The sequence below is a fragment of the Vicugna pacos genome, chromosome 11 (assembly GCF_048564905.1).
Source record: "Vicugna pacos chromosome 11, VicPac4, whole genome shotgun sequence".
In the NCBI taxonomy this organism is placed as follows: Eukaryota; Metazoa; Chordata; class Mammalia; order Artiodactyla; family Camelidae; genus Vicugna; species Vicugna pacos.
In genome coordinates, this window is record NC_132997.1 from 96,896,905 (window position 1) to 96,920,943 (window position 24,039).

General features: G+C 50.9%; 1 protein-coding gene across 4 annotated transcripts in view; it reads right to left on the reverse strand.

Moving 5' to 3' along the window:
* Nucleotides 1–423: 423 nt before the first annotated feature.
* C11H10orf90 (chromosome 11 C10orf90 homolog) overlaps nt 424–24,039 on the reverse strand; it is an 84,834-nt gene continuing 61,218 nt past the window's right edge. For all 4 annotated transcript variants that reach the window (XM_072972101.1, XM_072972102.1, XM_072972103.1 and 1 more), the window contains 5 exons: nt 21,309–21,487; nt 18,986–19,163; nt 3,798–3,861; nt 644–743; nt 424–556 (listed from right to left, as the gene is read on the reverse strand). In XM_072972101.1, coding sequence (XP_072828202.1) covers nt 518–556; nt 644–743; nt 3,798–3,861; nt 18,986–19,163; nt 21,309–21,487 — 560 coding nt within the window. In that variant the 3' untranslated portion in view covers nt 424–517. The remainder of the gene's footprint in view (nt 557–643; nt 744–3,797; nt 3,862–18,985; nt 19,164–21,308; nt 21,488–24,039) is intronic.

Here is a 24,039-nt window from a genome sequence, read left to right on the forward strand (position 1 = left end):
TCCAGTGTTCCATGGTGCACACGTCCGGAGAGGTTTTCAACACACTGTGTGATGACCTGAAGTTCGGAGTCGGCAGAAGGGGCAGAAGGTGGGGTTGGTATTTTAAAAGTGATAGATTCAGGTCCTTGAAATTTGACGAGAAAAAAAAAAAAAACCCAGCTCTCAGGCATCGAAGAGCATGTGAGTGTACACGGCCTTTCTGCTGGGGTGGAGAAGGTAGGTGGAAAATATCACAAGTAAATGATAAAATTCAGATGTTAAAAAATGAAGGGACTGTATCAAGGGGGTTCTGCTGAGCTGATTACCCCACGACAGCCGGGTGACCCGTCCCCACAAAGGTTTACTGTTTCTGCTTAGTTTGGGTCAGCAATTCTAGGAAGCTGTGCTTTTCTTTATGAAAAAAAAAAAATCAAAAGTAGAATGTTTCATGTCATGACGATAATGCTAAGTTTAATGGTTTATCCAGCGTTTGAAGTCACCCCAGGTCCAGGTAGAGGGTCAGCAGGGCAGCCTGCAGTTAGACTGCATTCCTTTGAAGGAGCTGGTCCAGTAATTGCTAGGGAAGGAGGAGACAGAGATGTCAAGGTCACAGTCAGCATCTGTGTGCCACACGCGTCACACCTGCTGGCGGCCGGGCCGTTACCTTTTTGAAGACTTGGGCCCGGAGTCTGTTACTCTGTAAGATCACCCTTTTCTTTTGCTCTTCTTTTTTCTTTCTAACTTCTGGCAGGTTATTATAGATTCTGAAACAGATGCAGAAAACACTCTGAATGGTTGCAAGACACCATGGACCCGCATCCTGCCTTGGCCGCAGGCTCTTCTGTTTCAGAGGACAGGCGGCCCGTGGGCCACCTTGCGTCTGTGAGACACCAAGCCCCGGGGCTCCCCGACGGTCTGCAGGTGGGCGGCCCAGGCCCAGGCCGCGCAGCCCAGAGTCCCACCCGGGGCGGAGCCGGAGCGGCTGGTTGTTGGTTTAGAAGCCACTCTTCCTGTCTCTGCATTCTCTGTGACAATTAACCACTGCCTCGTAAAGGGAGCGATTCCAGCCCTACCGCTTTGCCGCTCTGCGTGTAAACTTCCCTTCTACCAAATGCCTTTCTGCCTCTCAAGTTCTGCCTTCCTGTGACTCAGCACAGGAGCAGCAGAGCAGAGGAAGCAGCAGGAACTGTCCTGAAATAACACACACATAAACTGCATGTGTGGTTCTTCACCCGCTGCCTTCCTGACTCAGCTGTTCCCCTAGACATCTTGGGCCTAAGTGTGAGGTTCTCATCCTGGTGTCAAATTAGGAGCTCCCAAGATAAAGCAGGGCTTGAGGGGCCCTTCTTCGGGGCCCTTCCTTCCTACTTCCCATCAGAGATGGTTTAAGTACTGCTGCTAAACCCCACGCACACAGCGGACACGCCGCGGCCTGAGCTTTTGCGGTGCTGTACACACGGTGCTCATCTAAACATCTCTTCTTTATTTTCCGTTGTGTTTGAAAGCCAGACGGCATCTGCTTAACACGTTCCACTGTTAAAAAAAGAATTACAGAGCATAACAACATGGATGATGGCGGCGTCAGCCGCTGACCTTGTCCTGGTCACAGGGCGCTCGGCTAATCCCTTGACATGAGTTGTCTCGGTTAATCCTCGCAGGAGTTGGAACAACATCCAGTGTCCCGCTGTTACGTGAGTGACCAAGCCCAGCCCCAAGGAGGTCCGGACGCTGGTGCATGAGGGGCTGGGATTCCAGCCTGTCTGTCTGACTTCATGCAACGCTGTCTCCCAGTCACTCAGCACCAAATGCCCCAGGAATTGCTCACACCAGGTACAGTGCCCGGCATGCCGTGGACGTCAATTTGGTCTAAATGAATAAATGAACACACAACTGCCAAATCCAGGAGCTGTTCTTGAAAGGACCAGGAGACGACTGTAGGGTCAGTAGGAAAGCTGACACGTCCCAAAGCCCCACAGTGGAAATCCCTTTGGATCCATAGAGACGCACCTTCCGAATACAGACCATCCGAGCATGCGGGGGGGTTAGGATAAAACCTCCCAGGTCCCACCCCTGGAGCCTCTGCTGTGGCATTTTGTTAAAAGAGCGCCCTACGTAAGTGATGTGCGTTTATGCAACGAGCCACTGCGTGAATGAGGAAACCGTCGGCGTCAGCTGACCCGGAGAACCTCACAGACAGTAAGTGAAAGAAGGTCATACACACTGCGACCCCATTTATGACTAAGAATGAGGTAACTGCCTATGTTTAAAAAAAGGTCTTTTCAGGCAGAGAGAAAGGGCTGGAAGGATACACGGGATGGATCAGAGGCATGTGGTGTTTGAAGACAGGACAGGCTGGGGAAGCGGGGAGGGAGGGCGGAGCTGATCAGGATGGACTTCAGCTCTAGCTACCTCCTTTGTATGAATTTTTAAGATGAAAATGCGATTCAACAATGTAATTAATAAGAAAGGAGACAAAAGCAAAGAAAGCTCTGGTGTGATCCTAGGGGTGAGTGAGGTCTGTGAGCCGGGGTCAGGGCTCACTTAGGGCACAGCCCGCAGGGCAGAGTGGACACCCCAGGACTGACTGCATCCAACGAGCCCCTGCTTCTGGCTGGGGAAGCCACGACGTGTGTAGCAGCATCACCCTGCTCACTGGTCCTCTTGGAGCCTCAGTGTCTTCTTCAGTAAAATGATAGGGTGATACTCTGTCCATAAACGCTGCTTTAAGAGCTGTTATTTTAATTGCAAGTCTCCATAAGAGCAGCTTTGGGTTTGGGGACGGGAAGGGGGAAGTTTGGCTGAATTTCCCATGAAGTTGAAAGGGGAATACTTTTGGCATGAGGTGCGCACAACTTTGCACTTCTGAAGCGGCAGGACCTGAAACCCAGTGGCCCTTTAAAAACTCCAGTTAGAGGGCTGTGAATCAGGTCGTTAATGGGATGGTCCCCTTTCTCCTCACTTTCACTTTCTTATTTACAAAGAAGTTCCCGACAGATAATCCAAGGTTGGCTAATTATCACAGAAACAGTACAATCAGGGTAAAAGCAGAGATTCTGTGCCTGGAGTAAGGAGAAAATGCGTTCTTCCGATTTCAGTGGTTTCCCTCAGTTACTCTATCAATTTGGTTTCATCACCGTAATTCCTCCCAGAGCCAGACACCTTATCATGAGCTATGACATCTTACTTGCATGAACCCGGCAAACACGGCCGCGTTATTACATTTCGGTTGGGAGGCCGGGTCTCGGAAAGAACGGCAGCTTTTGTGTGTTGGTGAGAATGCAAGGGCTCCTAGGCCAGCAGCCTGCCAAGCAGAGCAGGGAGTGCAGCGGTGGAGCCCGCCGGGGACGGGGCGCCGGGAAGGCCGGCTGCTGGTCCCCACGCGCCTCCGGCCTCCAAGTGGGGATGCTTCCCTGCCGGCCGTGCCGTCAAGGCCCTCAGGAGACCGCGTCTCTCTCCTCCTCATAAAATCACCTGCAAAGGTGCGCCGTGACAAACAGCACCTGCCCCGGGCGCCGAGCGGAAAGAATAGAAACAGCCCCGACACGAGTCTGGGGAATCTCTCCGAGACCAATTACGAGGTCCAGTCCAAATCCAAGACCCACCGCTTTCCTACGGTTTTCCAAGAACAACATTGACATCCAGAGGCGCAATCTGACAACTGTACTTCTTGTAGCCAGCTTTTCAAATTCATGGCCGAGAAGACCTCAGACCTTAAACGTGGACTTGGAAATAGTGGCCCCGCTGGACAGCGCCCAGATTCATCAAGCCAGCCCTCCCCCTCCCAACTTCTTCCGACCTCACGCAACACAGCCAAGTACCTTTTTGATCGCATGTGCATCTCCTTCTCTGAAATGTACCTCTCTTTGGGTTTGAACAAGTTATCTGGAAAAAAGACAGAAAGAAGGTTTATTTCAGAAGGTCCGGACGTTGCACGTTTCTTGAGAAACATCGTGGTGGGCTTAGTTCACACTCCGTTGTGGGTCTCAGTCTCAGCCCCAGCCTGTTAACAAATACCACAGGACTCGGTAGACACATACCATAAACTGTGGTATCGGGATCAAAACCAACAGGGCGGCCTGACAAGAGTTAAATACGGCGTGAGTTTCAGGGTGAGCACGTCACAGACTTTGTGGACAGCGACTCCTTTGCCTGCTTTGTTGAGCAAGAAGGGGGCCACGGCCTGCTGGGGCAGAGCCAAGGGGGCGCAAAACGCGTGTCAGTGTGATTCTAGGAGCACAGCCCTGGGTGTGAGGTCACTGTGTCCGTAGAAACAGCTCCACACTAGGTTTTGGGTGCCTCTGAGGACAAGGAGATCTCCCAGCGATCGCTAGAATATTTCGGGAGCAAGAGTTTTCCCTCACAACTGTAGCCCTCTGTCAGGGACGCTCAGCCTCTGCATCCTTTCTGATGGAGCAATGAGCCCTTTCCAGTGTCAAAAAGTGTCACGGACGACAACATAATAGTAACATCTGTCTAGTGTCCTTCGAGAAAGTGCTTAGTGGCTGAAAGTCACCGAGTCCGGAATGTCTTTTTTTTTTTAATGTCAGTACATATTATTAACCACAATGATGTTTTCAGATGGCGCATTTAAAAATGGTCTGTGTTTAAAAAAGAAACCGTGGAGACCCTCTGGCAATAACCCTGAAATTTCCGTGAGACTGTCAGCCCCATAGATTAGCCGAGTCTGGCCCAGAAAACTGCTCCTGGGGTGCTCACTGCATGGGGAGCAGCTGAGCAGCCGCCACACACACCGTCTGGGACACCTGGACGGTCACCAGCTCACCTGCCTTCACTCGGCACACATGGACAGGCAGCTCAGCGTCCCTGCCGTGAACCATGGAGTTGAGGGGGGCTTCCTGTGGTCCCAGCCTGGACCCCACCAGGTTTCCATCAGCCTCCCCGACCTGGGCCTGCCCCCCTCGCTCAGCTCTCCAGTGGAGCCACTGGCGACTTCTCAGGCTTGAGAACAGGCAGACATTTCCAGGAAGAGACAAGAAGGGGGGACAGAGGCAGGGATGAAAAGTCTACCCCCCTGCAGGGAGCTGTAACACAGCTACTGAATCACAGGACGGAAATGACACAGTCAGCCTGTGTTCTGTCTGGTTATAAGCGAAAAAGGAAAATGGCGCCATTGCTCAACTTCACAGAGGAAATCTAAGGGGGAAATAAGAGAAAGGAGGAAGAAATCAGGATTCTCCCAGGGCAGGGGACACCCCTCCATTCTCCCGGAAGGTGCTGGGCCCTGTGATGAGGAAAGCCAACAGCGCTGTGAAGGAAGATCAGCCGAGGTGCCTCCCAGTGCCCGCCCTCCACTCGCGCTCCAGACGGGACCGGGCCAGAGCCCAGGGCCTCAGGGAAAACCCGACTGCGTTCCGGAGAAATGGGTGTTACCTCAGAGCATCAGGGTCTCGGGCAAGCAAACGTGTCCATCTGGGGTCTCGCGCTCAGACACGGAGACGGAGCCTCAGACGGAGAATGAGTCCAGTCCGCATTGGCGTTCCCCAGGCGCTCTCAGGAGGCCCCTGTGGACACGTTCCTGGTGCCCCAGGGGACAAAACTGTGACAAGCTGCATGTATAACCTTTTTATCATCCCCATCCAATTATATGTGGTCTACCTCAGAAATTAGCTTTGTTTTTGTTTCGTTTCATTTCAGTTTGTTTCTTTAGAGCACCTGATAACACAATCAAGCTTCGGTCTTTTTTTCCAAGAGGAAATAAAAACATCTGTGAGCTGTTTGGCACCTCTGCTGCTTTGTTTTTTTTTCCCCCCCTGAATTCTTCTTGGCCTGCTGTGCCTCAGCACAATTTTAAATTCTGGGCCCAGCAGCCCATGTTAAGTGCAAGACAAGCAGGTCTGTATCCAAGAGGGCCAACCCCCGCTGGCGGGCGCCTCCCCACACCTCGGTTGGTTGCTGTTGACTCTGAGTTTTCATAACAGCACCAGGCCCACCAGGAAAGAGAGGGGACGAAAGGGGGGCCCTACCTCCCTGGAGGAAGTTGTTTGAAATAAATCAAGTGCATCACTAATGGCTCCCCAGTCACTAGAGTGAAAAGAACTCTATTTGGCACTTTGAGAGGGGAACTGGCAAAGCAGAGGGGAGGGGACAGGCTGATACCTGAGGGTCAGCAACACTATCCCTAATGAACCGTTAGTGCTTACTGAATCTCAGTAGATCTTCACCCCAACCCTGCGACTTGCGCATCAGTCTTTGTATTTTAGGGCTGGGGAAACCGAAGCTCAAAGGGCCAAGGGTTTCTTGCTCAGGTTCTTGCAGTGAACACATGAGTGGCAGAGCTGGGTTTCAGTCCAGATCAGTGCAGCCACGTCCACACATGCTGTTAGCCTCAGAACACACCACCAACCCCCAGGCACAGAATCGGCCTTTCGGAAGCGTGGACAAGCACTAGTCCACTTCCCGTGAGACCATCCCTAAATTCCTTTCTCCTCCTCCTTCCTTCTACATTTAATGAGCACCTACTGTGTCTTCAGGGGATGCACAGGAGGGAAAGAAAACGACATCTTGTCACCTTGAGACCTCACTTGTCAAAGGAGACGTCAGTTAACTAACAGACCAGTTGCAAAGTATTGGGTAAGTGCTCTGACAAAACCGAATCACAGCCACACAGTCAGAGGAGACTGGGGTGGTCAGGGGAGGAGATACTTAAACCACGACCCACATGACCACCCGTGGGGGCCAGCAGAGGGGCGAGGAAGGAAGGAATGGGGGCCGTGGTGCACGCAGTGTGAGGGAGGAGGGCACGAGGGCAGAAGGGAGTAGAGGTGAGAGCAAAGACAGCTGTGCTTGTCCACCCAGGCTGCCCCTCACCACCTGGGAATCCGATTTCCTCACATAAGCACTGGAATCCGAGCCAGAACCTTCTATGATTCTACTGGGCACCAGAGGTGGGAACCATCCATGTTGGGTTTTGCAAGCCTATTAGGGAGGTTTGCAAGCCTGCTGAGTTTTCCTTCAGAGTAAGAGAGACGGAGAGCCCTGCGGGGTTGTAAACAGGAGATCCGATGTGGATCGTCAAAGGATGACTCCAGCGACTGCTCAGAAGATGCACGAACTGGGCAGAGGAGATTCAAACATGGCAGGAAGCGGGGAGACAGGTCAGTCCATCGCTGCCAGGGAAGCCAGAGAGGGTAGTGCTCAGCACAGCTGGGAAGTGGGAGGATGCAGGACTTGTCTACACCAAACGTGAGCAAAGTGAGTTGTGAAGATGGGAGAGAAAACCAGGCTTCGGGTTGAAACAGTCCTTCACCGATGACTGTTGAGTTTTCACCTCTCTGGCACTCGGCTGACTTAAAGATCAACAAGACTAAGGACTCAGAGTCCAGCGTGAGAGCCAGATACGTGAAGCCTTCAGATGCCAGGACCCACGCCTGCGCAGGGAGGGGCTCATGGGGGATGCTCGGTCCACCAGGGAAGGGGCGCGGCTGGGGAGGATCCAGAGCAGGAGACAGCCAAGCTGAATCTTGAAAAAGAGGCGTCCTGATGGTGGGAAGAGGGGTGGCAGGAGGGCCGGGAGGAAGGTGGCCCAGGCAGAGACACAGCAGGGCCAGGGGGCCCGGCCTGCAGCAAGAGCGGCTTCTTCGAGGACACGTGCAGCAGGCTCCGCTGGGGACCTTATTTCACACGATGGAATCCGTCCTGCACGCTCTGTGCTCAAAAATACAGCGAAATCCCATTTATCAATTCCCTTTTAAGGGAAACTCTGCCTTGATAAAATTAAAGTGACTGGTGAGAACAATTTTCAGCCTGCTTACGGGTCTTCCCCGTTTCTTGGGGGCTTCGTGTATTGTAATTCACTAACGTGGAGGAAAGAGAACCGAGGTTCTATTTATCTCTCATTATCATTCAAGTGGAATTTTTTTTTCCCAATTAAATCACAAATTGCCCATTTCTGTCTTTCCGGAAAATCCTTTTTCCAAAAAAACCCTGAATCTCTTGTGCCTGCTCATTATTTCATCCAAACTGCTGGCCTGTTGCTAAGTGCACGCGGCAAGGCCGGGCGCGCGAAGCCCTTGCCTGGTTCAAAGGCAGCAAACAACCAGGGACCAAGATTCCGGTGCTTCTGGGGCCGTTCTTGGGGAGCAGCTGAGCGAAAGCCAAGCCCCGGCGTCCCGTTCATCTCTATAAAGACACGTGGGCGTTACAAACTTCGCCACACAAGCGTGCAAACATGCGTGCATGCCCAGGGACAGGTGGCCTCAACATTCAGACAGCGGACAGTGTCACCAGGAGGATCACCCGGACCCCAGCACGATGGGCTGTTCATGAGGCCAGAGCTCAGTCTCCTCCGCACAGAGCCCGTCCCTGCAGCTCTGATTGCAAAGCTTCATTTTTCTTATTGAACAAGTAATCTAAATGATAATCAAGTGCACGCTGGATTTATTAGTGCAGTGCCCTCCCAGAAGCTGACTTTCTGCAGTCACCCTGAGCAACTTTGAAGCATCCTTTCGAATGGGCTTCCCCCATCTTAGAAAACAAAACCGAGAGAGGTGACTGGTGGAGAGAATCCGGCCAGAAGCCAACAGCCAGCTTGGAGTGGAGATGCCAGGTCCACACTGCCCAGAATCTGCTGTTAAAGTCTGAGCCTCCCCAACGGAATGGAAATAGGCTGTTTTAAGGAAGAAAATCTCTACAGGAATTTAAGGAGGAAAATCTCTAGAGGATTTTTCCTCCAGAAAAGGACCTCAGTATGCGTGTATTCTAAGGTCACAAGGCTGTTCATTATGTCTGTGTCAAAGCCAGTGGGCAGTGGCCTTCCTGCCACTAGAAAAATCACATCGTGGTTTTCAGGAGTTAAATGCAGTTACTTGCACATCATTTCCACTCTGCTCGCCTCGGGGAGACCTCTGATTTGCTGATGTTGGCAACCGCCGAGTGGTCTACCTTGGACTAATTAGCCCTCCAGAAAATTAAACAGTGTGCATTACGCCGTAGAAAAGCGAGTTAAAGACTCATAGCTTGTTTGCCTCCAAAGTGCCCTTGTGATGATAAAAGCTGGTGCTGGGAATCCCTTCCACCCTCCTGTGGAATCCTGCTTCTGAATGTCAGATCCGCGTGCTGAGCAGCCCATTCTTGGGTCCAGAAGGTGGGCGGACCTTGCATGTTTCTTTTAGATAAAAGTGATGCTCTGTGACAATTACCACTCAGACACGAAAGAGGTGCTGATATCACAGTTCGGAAATGCAACGAGGTTTTCCGACCCTTCTGGCAAAAGGCATACAAAACTAAGAACTGAAAAACAGACCAGAAGTCTGCAGAGACATCAATTTCTCTCTTCAGGCTCAGTACAAGAAGTGAGCTGTCAGATGGCTCCTGGCTGGAGACGAGAGGATGGCTCTCTTGGCAGAGAGCTCAGCTCCTGCACGTACAGATTTATCCTCAAGGTTAGAGCTGGATCGCCATCTCAAGGCTTCCATGAGCAGATAGAGAGCTGGCAGCTGAAGGATGGATTTGAGAAAGGGCTTGCACCTGGACGATGGGGTGGCAAGGAGGACGGCCCACCAAGCACACTGGAGGCCCACGAGCCTCGCACAGATCACAACAGGAGAAGCCTTGATGCGGCACTGGCGGATAAGGCCTGGGGACCACGGCTCCAGTGTCCCCAACTAGAGGAACCAGATCTCCAAGTCAAGCATGTCTGTGAAAGACAATCATTGGAGAGAAATGGAGTCTTAATACAATCCCCAATGCTATCCGCCTCTCTCTTGGACCCAAGAGCTCCACCCTAAGCTCCCTTCCCCTGGCCCCCAGGGTCCTCTCCTATACAGTTCCAGACTAGGTTTGCTTGGCTGTCTACCTGGCCAACTCCCTCCCCAAGTGGCTCGTGAACCCCTGGAGCACAAGGGGGAGTCCCTTCTAGTCTATTCGCTTCTCCGCTGACCGACATCCCTGATGCCCTGGTTCATACTCCAGCTCTGCAGCCAAAGACACCAAAAGTTAACATTTCTATTTACTTTCAGTTACTCCTCAAGAGATGTAGCAAGGGACAAGGGGTCTAAGGCTCCCCATGAAATCCACGGGGCCGCAGAGGGAGGCTGGCCCCCATCGGTGGTGGCTCTCTCCCGTGCCACCTCCTTCCTATCTTGGGTCCCCGGCACCAGGCCACCTTGGAACAAACTGAAACCGTGCAAATTCAGTTCACCCTGGTGTCTACAGGATCATAGATTTGCAAACCAACCCAGATCCTTACTCAAAACCAGATGCTTAGAAACTGAGCGTCTGCCAAGGGCTCCTGTCAGTTGCCTAAAATGTGCATTTTAAGAAGCAGGGGGGAAGCCCTGCTGGCGCTGGCAATGCCATGTTCAGTGTTTCCTGCAACGAGCACACCAGTGAAGCTGCAGGCAAACCAGAGGCAGACGGGCAGCTTCACCCAGCTGCTGAGGTTTAATTAGTGACCTCACTGCACATGGCAGGAAATTCATCGTGTGTTTCTGCTTACATGAAAATAATACGAGCATCAGTAAATGAAACATGGTGCTTTTATGATGTCAGGCTGATGCTTCCTCTGGCCTGACTCTCTGCACTGTGAGAAAAGGGTCGCTTTGTGGTCCAAGTCTGAAGGCCTGTGGGTCAGTTTAGGCTTCAGCTCAGCGCTCTGTGCCCTGGGACTGGTGGCTCGAGCTTGCTGACTTTCCCTCCGTCTCTGCTCAGTGCAGGGGCAGTATCTCCTTTAAAGGTCCTTGGAAGGTCTCACGGGAATGGTCCATATGAAAGTGCATTGTAACCATGGAGACGCCAATGGCAGCAAGGATGCTAACTAGCAGCACTTGTTAAGCACCCGGGGGCCCCACCATGATTTAATTAATCCTGTGACTCAGGAAAGCGGCTCTTCTCTTCAATGGTGAGCAAACTGGGGTCTTGCAGTTTGGTAACCTAACCTCAGATCTCAAAGCCAGTAGGTAAGAGGCCTGGGAACTGATACACAGGACACTTTTCACACAACTGGAACAAATAATCCTAAACTTTACATGGAATCACAAAAGACCCAGAAATGCCAAAGCAATACTGAAGAAAAAGAATGAAGCTGGAGGAGTAACCCTCCAGACTTCAGACAATACTACAGAGCTACAGTCATCAAGACAGCATGGCACTGGCACAAAAACAGAGATGTGGATCAATGCATCAGAATAGAGAGCCCAGAAATAAACTCACAGACCTACAGTCAATTAATCTTTGGCAAAGGAGGCAAGAATATACAATGGGGAAAAGACAATCTCTTCGACAAGTGGTGTCGGGGGAGCTGGACAGCTGCAGGTAAATCAATGAAGTTAGAACACTCTCTCACTCCATACTCAAAAATAAACTCAAAATGGCTTAAAGACCTAAATGTAAGACAAGACATCATAAACCTCCTAGAAGAAAACGTAGGCAAAACATTCTCTGACTTAAATCTTAGCAATGTTCTCCTAGAGCGATAGAAATAAAAGCAAAAATAAAGAAATGTGACCTAATTAAACTTACAAGCTTTTGCACAGCAAGTGAAGCCATACATAAAACAAAAAGACAACGTACAGAATGTGAGAAAAGTATTTGCAAACTATGCAATTGACAAGGGCTTAATTTCCAGAATATATAAACAGCTCTTACAACTCAATAACAAAAAGAAAGACAACCCAATCCAAAAGTGGGCAGAAGACCCAAAGAAGCATTTCTCCAAAGAAGACATACAAATGGTCAATAGGCACATGAAAAAATGCTCAATAGCATGAATTATCAGAGAAATGCAAACCAAAACTAAAATGAGGTATCCTCTCATATAGATCAGAATGGCCATCATTAAAAAGTCCACAAGCAATAAATGTTGGAGAGGGTATGGAGAAAAGGGAACCCTCCTACACTGTTGGTAGTAGTTTGATGTAGCCATTATGGAACACAGTATGGAGAGTCCTTAAAAAACTGAAAATAAACTTACCCTATTATCCAGCAATCCCCCTCCTGGGCATATATCCAGAAAAGACAAAAACACTAATTTGAAAAGATATATGCACCCCAATGTTCATAGCAGCACTATTTACAACAGCCAAAACATGGAAGCAACCTAAATGTCCATTCACAGATGACTGCATAAAGAAGTTGTCATACACTCATACACACACACACACACACACACACACACACATACACACACAATGGAATACTACCCAGCCATAAAAATAAAATAATGCCATTTGCATGGACCTGGAGATTGTCATACTAAATGAAGCCAGAAAGAGAAAGACAAACACTATACCACTTACATATAGAATCTAAAAAAAAAAAAAAAAAAAAAAAAAAAAAGACACAAATGAACTTATTTACAAAACAGAGACAGATTCACAGGCATAGAAAACAAACTTATGGTTACCAGGGGTAAAAGGAGGTGGGGAGGGATAAATTGGGAATTTAGGATTCATAGATCTTAATTACTATATACAAAATAGATAAACAACAAGGTCCTACTGTACAGCACAGGGAACTATATTCAATACCTTGTAACGGCCTATAATGAAAAAGAATCTGAAAAGGAACATATATATTTATGTCTGAATGAATCACTATGCTACACACCAGAAATTAGCACAACATTGTAAATCAACTAAACTTCAATTAAATTAATTAATTTAAAAGAGGGGGAAAAATAGAGGCTTGAGAATTGTCACTGATGGGATCAAGGGGATGTCTGTGCTCTGCAGAAGATAGATGGTTGTGGTTCTCAAAGTGGGCCTTATATTTTCACATAAATGCCAACATTTGCTTTGCTTCCCATTCAGTCCCTGAACCAGCAGCGTCAGCAACGCCTGGGGACTCATTACACATGCAAATGCTTGGCCCCACCCCAGGTTCTGTGCATCAGAAATCCTGGGGCTAGCCCAGTGGTCTGAGAGGTCACAAGCCCTCCAGGTGACTCTGACACTTGCTCAGGTTCGAGGACCCCTGAGAGAAGGTAACAAGAGTGTTAGGAAAAGAATCAAGTCCCAACACAGGTTCCCAGGCCCTGAGGAAGGCTTGCCAAATATAATACAAGATGCCTAGTTACATTTGACTTTTAGATCAACAATGAAACGTTTTTTACCGTAAGTATATCCCGTGCAATATTTGGGACATACTTACGCTAAAAGATGTCTTGATGCTGTGAAACGCAAATTTAACCAGGCATCCTGTATTTTCACTTAATGAGTCTAGCCACCCCACATTGAGGGTTTGGAGAACTTCTCCATGCCATGGAAACAGACAATCAGGTCACCAGTCCCAGGGCCCCCAGTGGCATAGTCTCATTCAGCTGCCTGAGTCACAGGGAAAGCCAGCCTCTGCCCTAGTTACACAGTCAGTCCCCCAGCAGTTCCTTGCTCCCTCTAGCCACTTTCTCAGCTCTTGGTAGGGACACGCCACCCTCCCTGGTTATTGTGACATTTGTGATGTGCTTTCCAAAGGGATTGTGAATGGCTCCTCTTTCTCTGATGGACTCTGTTGGGTGACAGCGTGATGGCACTGTTACAGATGCTGGGTCGGCCCACATGGAGAGAGGTCCAGGCAGAGCCTGTCTCTGGACAAACTTCCAATGAGGCAAGCCAACCACAGACTGTGAAATCGGCATCATGCCCCACTGCCCAGGGTCCCCAGGCCCTTCAACCGTCGCTTTCAGACATTGCTAGACCAAAGGGATTCAGATAATGAGAGTGAGATCTCCTTCCCACAGCCCCAGATTTCTGTGGGAAATGGCAGATTGGAACTCTGGGGTTGGGGTTTCTTGGCAAATTGTGGTAGATATTTACAAAAGCAAAGATTTCTAGAGCTATGTCTCAAATGTGGACTGTCAAGAATTAGATAAAAGCATTCCAAGGTCAAAGAAGTTTAGGGAAAATGAGCTTAAACAAATGTAAGCAGCCTTCACTGTTGCAGGACTTATCAGTGCCTTTAACACACACTGGGCATTGTAAACCTCTAAGAGAATACAGTGCACAATACATTTCTCCAGGAATCTGAAGGGACTGCTCTCCCTGTGGCATGCACTTTGCATAGTCTAGGTTTAGGGAAGCCAGGGAGAAACGTGAAAACTGCACAATGTTAGAAGCTATAATTAGTTCTCAAATTTCAAAGTTATTTGTGATATAGACTAGGATTTAATCTATATATTTATATAGAAAGACAATTTAATTTATATAATATAAAGAAAACCTGGTGTACTTTCTCCACATTTTCTTAAGAACGTGTGTGTGTGTTGAAAGGCAACTTTAAATTACTCATGCAAAGGAACTTTAAAATGGCTCAGATCACACACTTCACCAAACAGCAACATCCAGTACATGTCTGAAAGACTGGCTATGGATATAAAAGTCCTTGTTTGCTCCAATTCCAGGGTTTCCCGGCATTTTTTAGAGAACCACAAAATATGGTGATTTATAGATGATGAATAAACTTTCATGCTGGTTGCCAAGTAGATTTATATCCTTGGTGTCACTGCAAGGTTTATTGCTGAGCTGCGCTGTGGGATAAAAGGGAAATCATTTGGAAAATAAAATCCAGGCAATTGGGAGATTTCCCATCAAGACATTTTTCCTTACCACTCTGCAGTTCTGTGTTTTTCCTCCACATTATTTTAATTGGAAAGAACACTGTCCTGTAGGTCTACTGCTGATCAACAGACATAATTTGATCTTTTCTTCCCCTGTTTCTTAGAAAAAGACACAACACCTTTCTCACCAGTCCGTGAAGGACACCAGCAATAGCGTACATGCAGATGACTTTGAATCAGGGAAACGGTCTTTTCGCTAAATCACGCTTCTTGTTTTCCTTGCAGACGGATGAAGTAACAATTTACTTTTATCTGATAAGCACATTTTAAAATTCCTTTGTGAGTAATACTGGGAGAACTAGCCCCAAATATTTATTCAGATGACTGGTGGAAAGACATTCACAAGATCAGATCAGCCAGAGCAGGGACGGCGTGGCCAGCGCTCAGCAGGCTGCGTGATGAACAGCACATTCTTATTACTGCCATGACTTCCTCAGCCATCGCATATCTGCTGGGTCACTGCTACAGCTAGACGCTCAGGGAATGCAAATTAATTTTAATACTTGCTCCAGCCAAAAATCATCAGTGGAAACAGATCTGCCGGAGAAGGCATTCTGCAGTGCCTTCTGGAGAATTCCACTCCTCTACTGCTCCGTGATTTAAATGGCTAGGACTTGGCTCACCTTGGGAAGTGTGGATAATGTAATTCAGATTAAGTGAGTCTGCTTTGCTACATGCAGCAGAGAGAGCTTCCCTGAGTGACTTGGTGTGCTGTGCGCCTGCTGGCATTTAGAATCGAAATTTTTTTGCTACACCCACAGGACCATAATCCAAAGTGAAACGGTAAGAAGGCAGGCAATAGAGAGAGATACAACAGACTGGAGTGCTCAGACTGGAAGAGGTGGGGAGGTGGAAACTGGATGGGAGTAGTCAGGGAGGGCTTCCTGGAAGAGGGGTTTTCCTGAAACCGTCTTCCTGATGGGTTTCCTACACAATCACAGGTTAAGGAGACAATCCGGAAGAGCCACAAAGACCATCCAGTCAGTCAGAGGGGAAAGAAACCAAGACAGAGGTAAGGCAGCCCTGGGTTGTGACTGCCAGGCTCTTGAACCAGCCTTGGCACTGAGTGCAGGTGGCAGCAGTGACTTATAAAGAATAAGGTGCTCAAGTGAGAAGTGAAAGTCCCCACGTGGCCCAAGTCGTGCAGCACAGGAATCAGAGGAATGAGCCTTGTGGGGAGAGATTGAGACAGAGGCTGGACTTGAGACAGGCTAGCAAGGTTAGGCAGGAAGAGGGACAGACAAGGCTTCTGTCAGGTGGTTTGGGGCCCCTGATTGTGAATATTCCCAGAGGTAAGGAAGGACAGCCAATGAGACCAACTGGGAAAAGCAGGCAGATGGCAAGTCAGGTTGGAGGGGTCTGGGCAGCAGCGGGGAGAGGGAATCCAGGGAGGCTGGAACGCTGGCCCCCCGGCCCAGGAGGAGATGGTGAGGGCCCGGCTTGGGGGCTGCAGCGGGGCAGGATAAAGCCACGGACTGCTCAGTGGGAGACACTAGGCCTACTACTTAGGAGGCGCCTCAGGATTCGTTAGCCAACAGGAAGCAGAGCTGGCCCGTGGGCCCATGGGGCCAGTGTCCCTGACATCAGTCCCCGTCCGAGGGGGCATCTGTCAGCCGTCAGAGCTCCCACCTGAACCCCTCAGGTCTGCGCCAGCCCCATCAGAAGCAGCGCCCCCAGCTCAAAAGCAATCCGACTCTTCCTTCCAACCGACATCTTGACACCACAGCCAGAGCTCGTTCAGGCGGGTGATGTACTAACTAATTTAGCATGTACGAAAAACATCTGCATCTCGCTTTTATCATCCTGCCAGCAGACAGGCTGAAGACAAGATGTGCGCTGTAGACTTGCTTAATGGGGCCTTAAGCACTCCCTGCCCTTGCCCGAGCTCACATGAGGCTCTGGTTGCAGAAGTTGTGGGACTGAGCTGACCTAACACAAACAAACACAAGGGTAAACCTCTCATCAACCATAAACACCGCGGGGATCAGAGGAGCGGCCGTAAAGCTGCGCGCCGAAGCCCGCCCACAGCCTTCTAGTCGGCAGGACTGTCTCAGAATTGGGGGAAAAATAGGTGGCTAAGTTACTTAAAGCTATTGATGGGGTCAGATCGCCTTTTATTATTATACACAATTTTAAGATTTTTCCTTCAAAGGAATGTGAACTTGTAAGGATAATATCTGTTTGGGGCAAAACATCACAGTTGGATGATGGAGTGGATAGAACCACGTCTCCCCAAAAAGATGCATTCAGAGCCCCTTCCTTGCACATGTGATCGTGGCTTTATTTGGAAACAGGGCCTCTACAGATGTCTGCAAGTTAAAGTGAGGGTGGCCCCTAGTCCAATGACTAGTGTCCTTATAAGAAGAGGAAATTTGGACACAAAGACACACAGACACAATGGAGAAGGCAGGGGTTAGAATGAGGTTTCCATATGCTGAGCAATGCCAAGGAGCCCAGAAGATACCAGAGCTGGGAGAGGGGCACAGGATGGCTCCTCCCTCAGCCTCCAGGAGGGATCAATCCCTTGGACTCCTGGATTTTGGACTTCTGGCCTCCAGACTATGACAGAACAAAGTTCTGTTACTGTCCCACCCAGGCTAGGGCCATTTCTTACAGCAGCCCTAGGAGATTAGCACAGGCGATCAAGGCAGCATCCTTTTGACATTTGAGCTGATGCTCTTCCGGACCCCTGGGGCAGGTGCTATGGCACAGATGGAAGGGAGCTGGCCCCGAGGGTGAGGACAGAGGGCCCCACACGTACCAAATTCCCAAAAGTCCACGGGTCTCCATTTTTTTTTCCTACACAAAACGATGGGATCTGAGAGAAAAGGAAGCTTCCTAGTTGCCATTTTTTTGGGGTCTATGTGAGTATGTGGAGCTGTAATGTGACACTGTTTTATATTTGTTGACAACACATTAGTTTATCCGACTGCTTTCATCAGGCAGGATCTTCAAGAATGTTGAGGCCAAGTGGCCCCCACACCACAGGCACCCTGGCGGCCTCCCCAGGACGAGCCTGGACACTGAAGCCCCTGGGGGCCCCCAGCGGTGGCTGATATCTGGTCTCTCATAGCGCCTTGAGACAGCTGCACCTGAACCCAAACGGCTCTTTGTTGAGGCACAGACAATGGAGAACACACCCAAATAGAGTCTCTGCCAAACGCCAGTGGAAGTTTTTGCACACTCATTCTGTTTTGTCCTTTTTTTTTAAATTTTGGGGGTGGGGGTAATTAGGTTTATTTATTTAAATGGAGGGACTAGGGGTTGAATTCAGGACCTCGTGCAGGCTAAGCACGCGCTCTACCACTGAGCTGCATCCTCCTTGCCAGTACTTACTCTGCTGATTCCCTTTTCTCAGCATCCTGGAAAGTGTGCCTGGGGAGGTGATCTGCCGCATCCTTCACCACGAGAAGGATGCATTCAAGCCCGCTCACGGTGGGGTCTCAGACAAGCCCCCCGCAGAGCTCTGGGTAGGTGAGGGAGACTTAGCTGGCCCCTGGTTAACAGGAATCCTATTACAACGCCCTTTGTCCTCCAACCCTCATTTCCCCTGTAAGATCTCAGTGATGTTTGCTAAGCTGCATTTTATTGAATATGGTTATTTCCCCAGAGCGCTCTTATTCAGACTTATACCCATGATTCATCTCCTTGGGGCCAGAACAGTTTCCTAGGAAGAAAGGTCTTGTTCCTCTACCCAAAGGGATAAAACTGAGGCTTCCCCAGGCCTCCAGATTTTAAGATTTGAGTTGGCAGGCCAACAGCAGAGGCCTCCACGTCCCCACCTTTGCCCTTGTCTCTTACTGTTATCTTTGCTGGTTTAATAGTCTGTTTATAAGCTCCACGAAGAAAGACCGAGGCCAGCCTCGCTCCCTGCACTCTCCCCAGCTCCCAGCGTGGGGCCTGGCCCAGAGAGGCTTCCTGACAACTCCTTCCCTTGTGAGTCAGTGGGCGCCGCCCTCCCGGGGCCAGCTAGACCCCGGCCTCCCAGTGCTCGGAAAGCCGGCCATCCCTACGCCGAGCTCACAGCAGGAGAGGGCTTTCGAGATGACGAATGTTGATGTAGACAAGCTGGAGTCAACCTCTCACCCTGGGACCTGTTTCACAAGCTATAAAGGGCAAAGGGGAGCTCTTGCAAATATCTGTGAGGAGCCAAGAATCTGAACTGGCTACCCTGGCCGCTGCGGTCGCGTGGCTTCTTTCCCAGCCAAATCAGTACATTTGTGTCCCGAGTTGTCCCTGCTGAATTCGGGGCCCATGTCTAATCTCTCGAAGGGGGCTGGCTCCCCAGGCAGGCTGGATGACACGGAGGTCTGGGGCCTTGAGTGCACACAAATCCTGCATGTGTCAGATCATCACTTGGACCATCAGCTCTGGGGGAAGGTTCCAGCCCCGAGACCCCACAGTCTCGTCAGCCCTCGCCAGCCACCTGCGACTTACCGCTGAGAGGGTGGGGAATGGTGAACTGCTTCTTGTTGGCACGGACAGGAAGGAGACTCTGCTTCGGGCCCGGGCTCTCCTTCCGCTGGGCTTTCCTCTGCTGCACCATGTGTTCCAGCTTCTTCAGACGTTCTTGCGAGCGAGAAATGAACTGAGGTTTACGGACCTCCAGTGCCTCCTAAGAGGAGCAGAGAAAACACTTCATTCTTAAAAGAAGCGATGCAGGAAGGCAACATCCATCAGGTTTGGACCAGAAGCAGATCGACAGCACAGCGCACGAGCACATCGCGGTTTTCTCCCAGCACCTCGTGGAAAGATGCTAACAGTCGTGTTGACGACTCAGGACCTGGTGGTCAGTCTGGGTCAGCACCAAGGGCCCCACTGCAGCACGGCTGATGATAACCGACTCTGAGACTGTGGCACAAAGCCACACCTCTACCCAGTCCTTCTCCTACCTGTCGATTCAGTCATTTCCGACAGACCAAAATCGGAACGCCCTGAATTTCATATTCCAACGCAACATGGGTGGGAAAGGAATGAGGCCTGATGAGTGAGTCACTCGCTTCTGCTGGGGGCTGGATGCCTTCAGCGGCACAGAACTCCCTTAATTTGCCGGAGACTACCCCCCACCCAGCACGAAACGCGTGTCTCTTCAGGAGAAACAGGCACCGCGGCTAACGGAAACAGCTTCTCCTCGCAGGAAGAGCTGGCGAGGTAGCTCTGCCTACGCAAAATCGTTTTGCAAACTCCAGAGGAGGTCAGAACTCCCGTGTTTCCACTTCAGCCTCTCCCTCCTCCCGCTCCGAGCATGCACTAACCACCTGCACAGGTTTACTGAGAAAGAATAACCATCGCGACCTCATTCTGCTCTGGGCCAGACACTGGACCCGGTGCTCTGTGTGTATTCATTGTCTGAGAATCCCCACTTGGATTCTGGAAGGCAGACATATTCATTCCCATCTGACGGAGGCAAAAACTGAGGCTCGTCGTGATCTGGGAGATCGCATGGTGACCCTGCAGCTGTGGGAGCCCCACGCTCTCCCCACCCTTCCTTTCCTTGTCCTCACTTGCTATTCCTCGCAAAGTGCTGTTCCAGCGGCGCCCCGGCCTGGAGGGCTACCCCAGCCACGCCAGGGGCTCGAGCTCCAGCTCTCCTGGTGCCATCTGTCAGCCCAACCTCACAGACCACCAAGCACAGGTGATTCACACAGGTTTCCCGCCACGCCTGGCTGTGAGTCCTGGGCGGCATGGGCCGTGTCTCATCCACGTCGCACCCCTCACAGCCACTGCCCGGCTCTGCACAGAGTTGTGCTCCACACAGGCCCCCGGGAGGGGCCGCCGCAGCAGAGATGTCCCCTGCCCCACTCCTCTCCCAGCCCTGCTGGGAGCTCAAAGCTCCCGGGGGAGGGCAACGCGGGCTCCGTCTATGTCATGGATGTGCCCTTGGCCACTGGGCCAGGAAAGGGGTCTCTTGGCCAGCTGGCCTCCGAGGTGCCAGCCCCAGGTCCCGGGCACAAGTCACTGGGGCCTGGAGGGCCGGCCCACGGGAATGGCCTGCGGATGCACGCATGGCTGCTGCCCGGAGGCCCCTCCCGAGGCTGGACGCTCGGGATGCGCTGGGGACAGCATCCGTCTCTCATGATGGGTCCACCCAGGCCCAGGGCTGCAGGGGCGAGCAGGTGAAGCCAGCTGCACGGCTGCAGGGCGGTTTCCAACTTATCTTGTGTCCTTCCAGAAGGCGGCTGCCACGCAAACCTTCTCCAGGTTGCTTAACCTCTAATCTTTACACCTGTGTGTTTTTGAACTTTGAAAATATTTGTACACATTACTTCTACAAATGGGAAAAGACACCAAATGAAAGCTTCCATATCCTTGAACTCACGGCCACATGACTGTGGGACTTCCTTAAACTTTCAAGGGCTTAATGTTCTTATCTGAAGAACCACAGGGTTCTTATTTAACCACAGGGTTATAGGGACCCCTGCCTCGCAGGGGTGCCGTGAGGATGGAAGGCTCTGACGCCAAGGAAGTGACCCCTCCCCCCATGTCGGGGCACCTGAAAGTTCTCAACAAATGCTAAGTCATTGCTCCAATCACTGTTGATGGCCTGCCAGCCCCATTCTAGCCCAGTGGAGAAGTCGTCATTATCTCTGGTACTCACACGGTGCAACAGAGGCCCAGAGAGGTTAGGGGACCTGCCCAGAGTCACACAGCCACCAGGCAGCGTCAGGTCTCCAGCCTCAGAAGTGGAAGTGAGCTCATGGGCCCATGGGGTCAGGGGCTTCCTGGTGGCATTCAAGTCCAGATGCAGAGAAGGCCTTACCTGCAGGGTCAAGGAGCTCGCAGGCGTACGCTGGCTCTCAGGACAGTCTTCCGACAGGTCATGAGCCACTGGTTCCCCGGGGGGCGCTGGCTCTGGGGACGTGGGCTCAGGCGTGGTGGGGTCCTCCCTCCTCTTGCATTCCTTTATTTTAACCACCAAGTCACAGCACGTGTAATCCCCTGGGAGAGAAGATTTAGAATGCCATTTAGAGGGCACCAAGTGATTTTCTCCTGGCTCCTCAACATCATTACACACAGGAGACAATTTTCAAAATAGAAACGCCAGCAGGTTATTAATGGGCCTCGTTAAGTGACGAGATCACGTCTCGGCACAGACGCCCAGCTGCCCCGGTCACAGGGAAGAGCGCCTACAGGCAGCCAGAGCGCGTGACGGGCTGACCGCGCCGCGAAGGCGTTCCCGGGGCGTCTGACGTTCCATATGCCTTTGCTCACAACGTGAAGCAAATTCTTCTATCCTGTGCTTCATACTGAGCGTGGCCTGTACGGTTATTACAGCTGGGTTGTTTGGGGACTGGGCATTCACTTATCTTAGGTTTGCTATGCTAATGATGTAAGACAGAGGAGTGGTGTTCAATTATTTATCCCTCCCCTTAATTTGCCACCCGCTTTACATTCGTAATTGGCCCCCTCTTCCTCTCTCAGAGCTGGATTTGGCCTCCCTCTCGGGGCCACTCTGATATTCCTTCGTGGAAAAAGTCAAGGGATGAGTTGATTCAGCAGCTCTTTGGGCTGGGCAGCCCTTGGAGTGGTGAAGGGGAGGCTAACACACACTCACTGACCACTCGTTGACCTGCTGCTCTGCCCGGAACACAACGTCTGTCCTGGCCCGCTCTTCCTGTCTGAGCTTCCCCCACCACACGTCTCCCAGCCACAGCCTCAGGCCTCTCTGGTTCTGAAACTCAACAGCATCCTCCTCACTGCTCATCCGCACGCACGCTCTCTTATCTCCATGAAGCCCTTTTGATTGCTCCACCCAGTGACCTCTTACCTCCAGGCCGAGCCCAAATTTCTCAAGCAGCTGCCCTCCCCTTCCCGAGGCAGCTCCATCCTGCCCCCTCTGTGCTCCCGCAGTGGTCACACGCCACACCCTCAGCAGCACCCACGAGCCCGTGGCGGGATGCTTTACCCCCACAAGCCTGAGACTCCCTCCCGTGAGGGCTGGACCGTGTCGTTCTCATTCTGCAACTCTCCACACTGCCAGCCCCGGTGCTGTTGGGAGTTCTGCTGGGAGGAGAGAGGCGGCCATTAGGAGGCCCACCTGAGCACAGGATGCACCTCCATGGTCCGGTGAAACTCTTCTCTGATCCCCCAGTTACAACCCCCATTGTCCATATCTGGATCCTCTCTGGTCTGGCCTGGACCAGCTGTCCTATCTCCACTCAAAATCCATCAATGTACCCTACAACCTGTAAGCCCTACAGGCAGACCAGACTTTCCCTTTTTTAACTGAAGTAGAGTGGATTCATAACGTGTCAGATCAGACTTTTCCTGGCTTGTTCATGGTGAAGCTTCCACCTCCAGCTACCAGTTTTGATTCCACCAGCAACATGCTACTTCGAGGTTGTCAGACCCTGTCCTTGTTCTTCTAAGCATTCGCTCCTATTCCCTCTGCCACTCCCCTCATCCCTGCTTCAGGCCCGACCCCTAGCCCAGGTAGCTGTCCCCCAGTCCCCCTCCGCTGGAGGTAATTATACTTTCCAACACACTATCTCCATTTCCTGTGAATCTTCCTCCGAGCTCACCTTGTACACGGAAGCCAGTTTCCTTCCATCCCTCCCCGCCAGGAAGCACCGAGCACACCACCAGATCCGACAACCCGAGGGCAGCTGGAACACGCCCGTCTTCCTCCATGCTCACAACCAAGCTTTGCCCATCATCTTGAAAGTCTGTCTCCACTGCTGTGGCCGGTTCTCCCCAGTGACACGCTCTGTACTCAGCTCTGGCCGGGTGCCTGCGCCTCGCCCTCTCCCATTGTTCCTCCACATTGTCCAGGAGACAGTCACCTTCAGGGCAAATCTAATTAGGTCTCTTGGCCTTCCAGGGCTCGGCCCTGCCTCCAGTCCAGACTCCCTTAGTGGGTTTATAAGGACCTTTCAACTTGACCCATGTGACCTTAGATTCACACTAGGCCTCCCCTTCACCCCTGCACTCTGGTCCCTTGGACCCCAAACCAGTCATGCTCTTTCTGTCAGTTCTTTGCTTTGTGCGTGCCTCTCCCTCAGCCCGCAATGCTCTTCACCCTCAGGTCTGATTTTTAAATCTCTCTTCAGCTTTCAGGTCCTTTCTCAAAATCATTTCCTGGAGGAAGATGCCTCGGTGTCTACCCTCCCAACCCCTGGAGCATCTGGGGTTGGCTTCGGCTTCCTGATAGCTCACCACACACAGTTATGACCCCGATATCCCTGGCACTAAACCAAGAGCACCTGGAGGGCAGGAAGCACTGAGCACAGTACCTGGCACACAGTAGGTGTTTAATAAATGCTTCTTTCATGGCACACAGTGGGTATTCAGTAAATGCTCCTTTGATGAATTAATGAATAAAGAACTAGAGAATTAACTTAGGTTAGAAGAGAAATTATATTTATCAAATACCATAAATATTTTAACTTTTACAACCCAAAGCTCTATCATCTTTTTCTTTCTGTCCTTATCTATAGCTCTTTGGAAAAATCTTCAGAGTGACAGGAAATCTAACTTTTCCACTGACACAA